General features: G+C 34.7%; 1 protein-coding gene across 1 annotated transcript; it reads right to left on the minus strand.

Annotated features, from left to right (window-relative positions):
- Positions 1-5166: 5166 nt before the first annotated feature.
- LOC113697126 (transcription factor bHLH68-like) lies at positions 5167-8983 on the minus strand. The gene is made up of 9 exons (XM_027216593.2): positions 8624-8983; positions 7761-8097; positions 7523-7597; positions 7162-7227; positions 6772-6837; positions 6536-6592; positions 6110-6154; positions 5789-5833; positions 5167-5655 (listed from the first exon to the last, which is right to left on the minus strand). The coding sequence occupies exons 1-9, from the start codon at positions 8839-8841 to the stop codon at positions 5521-5523; spliced, it is 1044 nt and encodes a 347-aa protein (XP_027072394.1). The 5' UTR covers positions 8842-8983; the 3' UTR covers positions 5167-5520.
- Positions 8984-10603: the final 1620 nt, after the last annotated feature.

Here is a 10603-nt window from a genome sequence, read left to right on the forward strand (position 1 = left end):
AATTAATTAGCCAGTTCGATACTAGCATAAATAATTTGGCAGTATAGCTACAAAAAGCAATAGGAAGTTGATCATCTTTTACTTTGTTTCTGTATTATGTGTCGGTATAGGATATTATTTTCCTTAATAAGCTGATTGCACTGATAATGCAATTCAAAAGTTGATCGAAATCCTGTCAATCACCAATCAAGAAGTCTGATTGAGTGAATCCGCTTTGGGAGTCAAAACTGATGTCGTGATTATCAATCACAAATTCACAATAATGCACTACTACATAGACTTCACGCCTTGACGAGTTGGCCGCAGTACCCGGTTCATTTAAAAATTAAAAGACCACGTTGAATGGTGGGAACACGGAAATTTTCCTGATTACGTGAACTCATTAATTCCTTTTCTAAAAGGAAAAAATCTTTTTGGACTAAGGGTGCATTTGATAAAACTGAAATCTGAAATTTGAATCCATTAATTTATTGAATTGTTAAGTATTAAATTAAATACATTTGAGTATATATTACATTTAGTGACGGATAAATAGTTTATCACTTATTTTTGAGAGTTTACCTAGAAAATTCAGTGTCTTTTATTTAATTCATATGTTCAGTTTTTTGTTGTCAAACAAATCTGAACATATTGACATCTGAATTCATTAAGTTTAAGTTTTGAATTGGATTATCCAACAGGGCCTTAGTCACGTCAAAAAAATTACTTTGGTTTTTTAACCCAATCCTTATACACCCGCCGCCTTCCAAAAATTAAAAAGGAAAAAGAAAAATACCCACCCAACATGAAAAAGAAAAGGCGACAAAAAAAATGCTTCCTATGTGAGGATATCAAAAATAAAATGTTTATGGCAATGAAACCAAAAGAAATGAATATTGGTTTATTTCTTTTCATGCTTTTTTTTTTTCTTTTTGTCTAAGGCCAACAATATATACTACTCCAATCCTATAGAGAGAGGGAACTTAGTTGAGCTTATATGGGAGTTGAGTATGAATCACTACAATAATCTATGCTACTCATGTAGCCATATCCTATTGGGAATGGAACCCAGCTAAACTTGTATGGGAGTTGGGAGGCGAATCTCCAACATAAGAGGCTCTTTTTGGTCATTGGACCAAAATCTAATGATTTTTTCGTGCTGGTTAAGGCTAGTTTGAATTGAAAAACAAGAACGAAGGCCATATGTATGGCAAGCTATACAACGTCTACAGACTGTCCAAGTCTATCGATTGCTTTTTAACTGGTCAAAAATATATATTCACATGTGAAGAATCTTTGAACTAGATTTTCCACAGGTTGCTGAAATGATTAATTTACTTGGAAAGCAACTGAACTTTTTGAATAGTCAAGATTTGGCCACTTAATTATGAATAGTATGTTTTTACCCACTAAATTAGTAAAAGTGTAAATTTTGATTTATTTCGTCTGATTCCACCGTTAACTCTGCTAAATCTAAGGATCTGCACAATTTACAAGACATACTATTAATAGTTAGATCTGGTAGAGTTAACGGTAGAATCAGACTGAATAATCTAAAATTCATACTTTTAATAGTTCAATGGATAAAAGCATACTATTAATAATCAAGTGGTCAAAATTCAACTATTCAAAAAGTTTAGTGACTACCCAGATAATTAACTATTACGATTGATTTTTCTATTTAGGTAGTTTTATTGCTTTTGCATTAAAGCTTTTGATTCCATATAGAATTAAAGTAGAGTGCTATACTTCTTGTGTGAATGTATGTGTCTTAGGTTCTATGAAACAATAGAGCTGGCAAATATCAAACAAACAATTAGAGAACTAACCTAACTTTTTAAGCTTTTATTGTGATTGATACACAATGTGCTTCATATCATGATAATTGGACAATAAGAATTGTTGAAGTATGTGTCCAATTCAAAATTTGCTGCTTCAAGTGCTAAACTCGAGTATTGATAGAATAAATTTGTTTTCCTTGCGGCTTTTCTGCCAATAATACAAATCTAATGCGACTAAATTATGATTTTTATATAAAAAAAATTAAATTAAATGAGAGAAAACAAAAGAGTAAAGAGAATCTCTAATTTAAAAGACTCTTAAGTTTGTCAAGAGTTTCAAAAAATGTTGATTCACCTCCAGGGATAAGGTAAGAATTAGTTGATTCACCTCTGTAGGAAACTGCTCTTGAACAAAATGAGTCCCCAAGCAAATGTTTGAGCGTTAACTTGGGAATGAAGTTCTAATGTCTTCGCTTGTAACATATTTATGCATAGTTACAATTTTATGTGGATAATCATTTTTATACCAAAACAATTTTACAAATTCGTTCCGCTATATTTTAAAATATGCGCTCGGATAGAGGCCAAGTTCTAGATAAACTTCCAAAAAATCGAAATTTGTAAAACTTATGGTATTAATTTTTTGAAGTCTATAAAAAGCTCAAGTCTGAGTTGTCGTTTGCCGATCCTGCAGTGTAGCTGAAATTAGGGCCTAATTTTGGTTCTTGGAGACAACTTCTTCATCATTTCATGGCCGAAAGAGTTGAGGTAACTCCCTCCCTATCTGTCAGACGGATGATAAAATACATATAATCCCTCAAAAACAGAAGCCTCAAATGTCAAAGAACGGGAATGGGTTTAGTCCAAGAAGGTTTTACTACTTTTCCAACTGCATGTTGATCACATTACATCTATCTATATCGATCCGACATGTCAGCATTTAGCAATTCTCTTCTGCATCGAACTTATTCGCATAGGTAGATTCTTTTCTGCACATTCTTCTTCGTAAATTAAGCCCGGTATAAGTACTTTTTCTACTTCTTAGTGTGCAATTTTATATTTATAAACTATATTTATCTCTTCATTTAGTTTAAAATTATAATAAAATTGCTCTAAAGTTGACTATTTGATAAAAACAAATGCAAAATTTAGTGTAAAACCCGTAAAAAATAATTTTTGATAATAACTGTTTTGTCTTAGAAATATTTAGTTTTTGATCAACCGAAAAAGGTTTTTTTGTCAATTTTGAACTTCGTTTATTTGTCCACTAGAGAGTTGACACAGACTGAATTCTCACAAATTTCATTTTTCTTGTTAGACTTCTACACTTTCACATTTTAAATGACAGATTCAGGATACGATTCGTTCAAAATGGTTGAAGTATGTAGCATAAATAAAATGATTTAAGATTGTATCCTAGGAAAAAAAAAAAAAGAATGGACAGGGAAGCTTTCTAATTGGTATAGATATCGATATTGACATTGATATAGATTAAAAAAGCGTAAAATACCAAAAAACTCCCAGTGATTTGAAAAATGTTCAATTTAACTTCCTCTAGTTTGAAAACCTACACTATAACTTCCTGTAGCGTTGACTAAATTGAAAATTGGACAGAAAGCATCCAATCTAACAGTTGCGTATGAAATGTCAATATTGCCCCTACTATATGTAAGATACCTTTCACTCAAATTTCAAATTAGAGGGAATTAAATTGAACATTTAACAAATCATAGGGAGTTCATTTATATAGGGGCAATATTGACATTTCATGTATAACCATTAGATTGGATGTTTTCCGTCCAATTTTCAAATTAGTTGAAACCACAGGAAGTTATAGTGTAGGTTTTCAAACTAAAGGGAGTTAAATTAAATATTTAGTAAACCACAAGGAGTTTTTTGGTATTTTATCCATTAAAAAACTAACACATATTTGACCGAAACAAACACATAAGTATTGATTGCCAACACTAAAGACGAGGAATTGGGCCCAAGGTTTATTGATGAGACACTCTAATTTGAGAAGCGCAACGCTATTTCCAGACCAACTGGGGCCAATGTTCTTAAACAGAACGGGATTCATTTCTTTGCCTACCAATCAAGGCCTTCAGGGCCCGTATATTCTTCATACCACTCGTCAAGACAGTGTGGGCCTGACCTTATTTGACGTACATTTTTTGTAAAAGTTATTGAGAAAAAATGTAGTAATTACCGAAAAACTAATTCAAAAATATCCTCACATTGTTCAATAAGAAAATAATTCTTTGAATAGTTGGACCCGAATTGTAATACTTCGCACATGCTGCATTAATGTAAACGTGAGTGACACAAAAGAATAACTTGCAAGTCTAAAAGAGTACTTGTTCAACAATTTCCTTCAAAGAATCTAAATTCTAAATTTAAAGCAATAATGGGAAAAGTTAATTTACCAAGCCAAAAGTTTGTGAATGGTGAAAGGCTTTCCAATGATTTATCAGAAATTACCTTCATCTTGTTCTTAAGACTTTAAAAAATTTTCGTTTTTGGACATATAGTTTAGGCTTCATTTGGTTGATTCAAAAAATTAAATTTTGACACATTTTTCAACTGCTTTTTTATTTCACAAACGCGTTCAGCTCACCTAAAAAAGAATTCCTTTCATAGAATCATTCAAACATCACGCAAGAAAGACAACCACAGCTTTAAAAATTAGAAGTATATATATCAGCATATTTGTTAATGTCCAATAAATCTTATAATGGGAGATAATTAAACTTCAGGTAATTTACCTGATAAAGTTTTAAAGGATGAGGAGAAATTCGTTTCGCTATAGTTTACACCTGATAAATTTCAACTTTCTCACAGAAGTTAATGAGCGTAATAATTAATGAAGAAACAATTATTCAGATCGAGTTACACTCATTGACACAAGAAAAGAGGAGTGTTGCAATCATTAATTCGTGGGAAGATGAAGCTATGGTAAATATTCTCGTACACGGCAGCATGCTTAGGGGAATGTGAGGTATTTTTAATTATCAAGATTCCCATAATCCTTTTTGAGGTAATGGTTGGAAAGCATTTGGAAACTTAAAAGCCACTTTAATCCGTTATTATGTAAAACCAGACTTCTTCCTAGAGAATCATATCGTCCCTGTATATGCAAAGAAACTGGCACGTTATAAATAAACGTATCATCAAGGGATATAATGTCCCAATTAACCTGTCTACATCTTTGTTTTGTCCCTGATCTTTGAAAGCCAACTAGTCGTGGTCCACACAAATGTGATCCGATTCCTAATTAAACAGTGAGATTAGTTCGCTTTCAAGTAGTTAAAATCCCACAAGTGTTCACGTACTTTGCAATCGATCGGCAGGAGATTAGCATAGAGTAATTAATAATCCATTAGTCATCCAAGGGCTGAGCTAGAAATTATGAGGCAAAAATGCTGAGCAGCATTTTGATTAATTAATCATAATGGAAAGGGCATATACACGAAAGGCACTGTCTCGGCCATGGGAATAAGAAAAGAACTAAATAACCATAATTAATTAAGTATCTCCTGATTGAAACGAAGTTCTACTTAAAAGGACTTGATTTTGCAAGGCATAAATTAGCAAGTACGTGTTACAGCACACCACCCAAATGTGAAAAGATACATAGCATCATGAGCAATCAACCTTATAAACTTTGGGCAGATTGACTGCTCATGATGTTATATCATGTACGTCTACCAAGTCCTCGTCTCTCGTGTGCTGCCACCAATAACATAACATATTTGCTGGTTTATCGGAAACCTCCACCAAGAGCTGGTGCCCAATAATCCGCTCCATTGTCACTCCCAACTTGTAGTGTGCAGGATATTGGTACTAGGCACAGCCCTCTACTCCTCAAGTCCTTCTTTACTTCCTCCTCAGAATCCTAGTTACGTTGTATTTCAATACAAAGAAATCAATAAACAGAAACTAACATGTTTTCTTTTAATCTTATCAAGATTCCAATTCAAAAATGTAATCTTTTTTTTTTTTTTTCCCTTTTGGGTGTGTTGCAATACCTGCTCACAAGCTGCCTTCCTCTTCATGCAGTTGTCATTCAAAAGCTGCATTATACACCAGATATCCCCTCCCGTTAGAAAAAAAAAAAAAGAAAGGGTTCTTTTAGACTTTTGAATTGAATGTTCAACCATAGTAGACCAAAATTTATCTTTCAAGTGGCACCATGCTAAGATCAAAGCGTACAAAGCTGACGGAAGGGTTAATTATGCTTTCAAGGCATCTTTTACGGAAAAGAGAGGACAGTGAATTCGTAGCTTTTCCAGAACAAGCAACGCTTTCCCTAAATGCCTATACAAGTTAAAAGATCCAATAAAGCTTACCTGCCCAGGGTCTTCAGGGAATAAACAATTCCTCTCCCCTTGAGCCTGAAGAAAGTGGGGAAACAATCATTGATTAATCAATTAATGGTACGTCAAACATTCATATATACTGACTCATGCGTCACATGCTTATATGTACATTCCTACCAGATATGCACATGCAGATTGCAGAACTCTCATGAAAAAGAAGAGGAAGGGAGTTAAGAATGAAGGGTTTTCAATTCTTTATTTTTTTAAAGAAAATAAGTGGAGGGAAAAATGGGGCAACAGCAATCAAAATCCTCATTGACGAGAAACTAGCTTGGGAAGTCCTTGAACTAATGAGCTATATTCGATTCTCATGTTAATCAAGTTTTTAATGCTTTGGAAATTAATTAATTAAGAAAAGCTGGGACGACTTGGCCCTTAAGATAGTATTATTCTTACAGATTGTTGTTGCCTCACATTCCCTGATTTACTGCCCAGGTACGGTGAGCTGAGGGCCTGCAAAATTCAATGGGGAATATATTTTTGAGAACTCCAATGACTGCTAAAGAATGGAAAAGTCTAAAAAAGAAACCAGCTGAGAACTGGTCCACTGGTGGTTCCTTTATAAGTTCAAGTATGTGCCATCACAAGTTCAGCATGGTAGTTTGTGAAAACGAAAGAGGAAGAAACATCACCTCAATTTGGCTCTGAAGGAATCTAATGTATCCAATAGCCTCTAACAAGACAGATGCCGTGTCTGTCTGCCAAAAACAAAAGCAAAAAGATAGAATTTTAAAAAAGCCCACCAAAATAATTCTCTTGTGTGTCTTCTTTTATGCTTAAAGAAAAACTGGCACATAAGCAATGAAAACCCTACATGATGGAAAAAAAAGGGAAAGTAGAAAGACAAGTGTCATCCCTACAGACAAGTACTACTTCTTTCTATGAATTTCATCCAAAAATAATAATAATAATGATAAAGAAGAAGAAGATTCTAGCTAGATAGGTATGCTTTAAACCATACAAATGTGCTAAATCTAGGTTGTTTGTTAGTTAAATTAATTGCTTGGAGTGTTAGAGCTTACCTTCCCAAATGGGGAAACTAGCTGGTGAAGGGCTGTTATTCTGTCCCCCAGTTTTTCTTTCCTCACCTGTGTTTCCAAACATGATATCACAAAAGAGATCAAGTCACAACTTGCTTGGAATTATTGTTATTTCACATTCTATCTAGTTAGATCATCTTGTGTGGATGTAATTCGTGAGAAAAGATGGGAAAAGAATCTTCATGCTCGGAAAAAAAGACAATCAGTAAAGACAACAATTATAGTCCAAAGACAACTTAAGAGATAGAGATAGTTTAGCTACAGCGGAAAATGAAAAACAGGGAAAAAGAATAGGGGATGTGAAAACTTACGAGCGAATCAATTCAACTGATCTTTATATTACCTTAAATGAAGACTGAGTTGAAGATGGCTGAACCCTAGCCTTCTTAGATGCCCCACCAATCGCTGTGCTGTTGCACTTCACAGGAAACAAAAATGTTTACTCTTGCAGTTTTTAGTCAAATTAATTTAAATATCTATATGAGAGAAAATAATGGGATTAAAGGCGATGAATTGGTTAATTTGCAAAGTTGAAGAACATATATATACACACACACACACATATTTCTCCTTTTTGGTACCTCTGAGGATCGATCCGGTGGAGGATGCCTCCCGTCAGACTTACTGCTAGAAAAGTCCAACATGTTACTGCTTAAAGTGGTAACGCATGAGGTGGGAGATGAGACTGGCATCATTTGGGACCATGTAGTTTTTGCAGCATGGAATTCTGCATTTTCATGTCCATACATATTATAGGCGCCATTTGCGGCTGAATTCTCTTGCTTCACATGATCAACTATATTGGACCCGTTTGGAGGTTGCTGCTGCAACAGTTGCTCTTCCCAGTTCTCCAATGTCTTCTTAGCATGCATCACACCAGATTTATTCTGATCTTGATCTTCCGCCACCAAGCCACCCCTGTAGAACCCATATGGATGGATAACAACTGCTGAGTATAAATTAGCATGACTCCAATTTGAAGTACAAGATTCAACTGTACTAACTTGACAGGCGCACACAGTCACGCACAGGGCAAAGAGGAGAGAAAGCATATATACAAGATTTCTTCTTACTTCAAAAAGTTTTTAGATCAAACCACATGCAAGTAAAATTCATACGGAAAAGTAGATATGACGGTGTCAATATTAACTCAAAAAAGGGAAAAGGAAGAAACTGAAGAAATCTAAGGGGAGGAAAAAAAAAGAAAAGAAAAGAAAAGAAAAATCCCAAGGGATACATAGGAGACGCAAGGAAGAAAGATTGAGAACATCTGCTCTCTTTTTTTCCTTTCCTTTTATTTTTTGGGTAGAAACAAGCATGAAAACTAATAGTAAGTAAATATGTTGCATGAACCTTAAGAAGATCGTCTACTGCTAGTGTTTTTCTTTTTAACTCGTCTAGACAGACAGTAGAGAGAGATCACTGAGAGGGAGGGAGACTTTACAAGAGGAGTTGACTCCATGACTCAGGAAGCTCCTGGTTATCAGCCCACGAAGATGGAGGAGGCGGAGGCATGTATTGAGGGAATAGATTGGGAGGAGGAGCCAAAAAAGAAGAAGGTTGTTGAGAGGGAGGCCTCATGTTATTGAGGTTCCACCAGTTAGGGCTTCCGGCCATCATTTGCTGAACCGGGGAGCTCTGTAGAAGATGACCTCTATTCATCGTTTCCTCTCAAGAAACGACGACTGACCCCAAAGAGAGATTTGGGAGATTTTCTTAAGAATCCCCTAGCTCCTTCTCTTTTTTCACTTTACTTTTCTTGAAGCTGCTCCCAAGACAAAAAAAGAGAAATAAAAGCTTTGTAGAAAACTTTAAGAAGTCTTCCTGGTCTTGATTAAGTATTAGAGTAGAGGAACAAGGAAGAAGCTCTCTTAACTTTCTCAAAGACTTTGATGGAGAGAGAGAAAAATTTTGAAATCATGGGGTTTTGAGAACCTTTGTCTTTTCATCCTCCCTTTCTCTCCTTTCTTTATTAGTAGCTTTCTCTTTTCTTTCTTCCCCTTTCTTTATTGTTTTTCTTTTCTTTCTCTCTTGCTAGCTTTTGCTTTATCATCAAAGTGGGTAGAAAAAGGCCGTGGCAATTCTCGCCAAGTAAAAAGCTTGTAAGGGAAAGAAAATGGATCCTGCTATTCTCACCTCTAATAGCACCATCTCTTCATCCCTCAACCGTACATCACTTTCAATCCATACTTGTACTTTAATTCCTTGGGTAAATCTCAGCGTCTTTTGGATGGTTAAGCTAATTAAATCCCACTCAGCTGCCAAATTGCCGAAAAAGTCTGGCCTATAAAATGCTGCGTATACTAATGGTTCTCTCGTCTTTTCGTTTTCTTCGTCTAAGTCTATGTCTATACCACAGTGAAGTCAAAAATTCGAGGTTGGACAGCAGGACCAATTGTACAAGGAAAAAGAAATATAGTAATAAGAAATTTCCTTCTTAGGTCGTCTCGCTTGTACGGGCAGTCCACAGATATGCAAATGAATTATGTACCCCGAAATAATACTTACCATACGCAGCTATAATTTTCCTTTAGTTACACTTATTAACGCTTTTGAGGGTACTCTTGATTGCAGTCTTTAGGGCCTTATAGAATTTTGCAAAGACAATCTGCATGCCACATAGTTGCAGGATTTCATTTTAGTGGTTAAAATTACTGGAGAGCACTAAAATGCAAACATCGACAAAAGCGTATAACATCTATTAATTTAGATAAATGGAATTTGTATATTACCATGTGTAAGCTTCAACATTTGACTGGAGGAAGAGGAGGGTTAGGTTGGGTGGTAATATGGAAGAAATCGTAAATACGAGATCCTGCATTTTAGACCTCCTATTTACAAAAAAAAAAAAAAAAATAGCATTTGATGATCGATAAAGATAGTTTTGCACAAAAAAATATCTGTTAATTTAGATAAATTTAAAAACACGTGATAATTGCAGGAGAATTTTTTTTTTTTTGGGTCGTAGCAGGATAATTACTCTAATAAAGTTTCATCTTTCATTATGCGAAAAATGGTAAATGGAAGTAAGAAAGTATATAAACCGCATGCAGCTTTTCATTGCTCTTTTTTTTTTTTGTTAAATTTCTCATCTAAGTTGTTTTTCAAGCTATAGAAACTAAATGGCCAGGCAGCAGTTCAAATTAGTGCATGCGATTGAAAAGTCCGTATCAAAGGCATTCAATGAATTAAATGAAAAATATACTGTATGTTGCATGTAGGATGATCCATTTACGTAAATATCAGTGAAACACAACATGTTGCTTTTTCCAGTATTTGCAAAAGCACACACGTAACTTTGTTCTTCAAGACAGTTCATGTTAACAAACAGAAATTTGACATAAATACGCTGTGTCCTCATAATTGTGATCTCCCAAGACACACTATACCAATTGAGGAAAAGAAAAAGGACGTCAAGCGTTGC

The sequence above is a fragment of the Coffea arabica genome, chromosome 6e (genome assembly GCF_036785885.1).
Source record: "Coffea arabica cultivar ET-39 chromosome 6e, Coffea Arabica ET-39 HiFi, whole genome shotgun sequence".
NCBI lineage: Eukaryota > Viridiplantae > Streptophyta > Magnoliopsida > Gentianales > Rubiaceae > Coffea > Coffea arabica.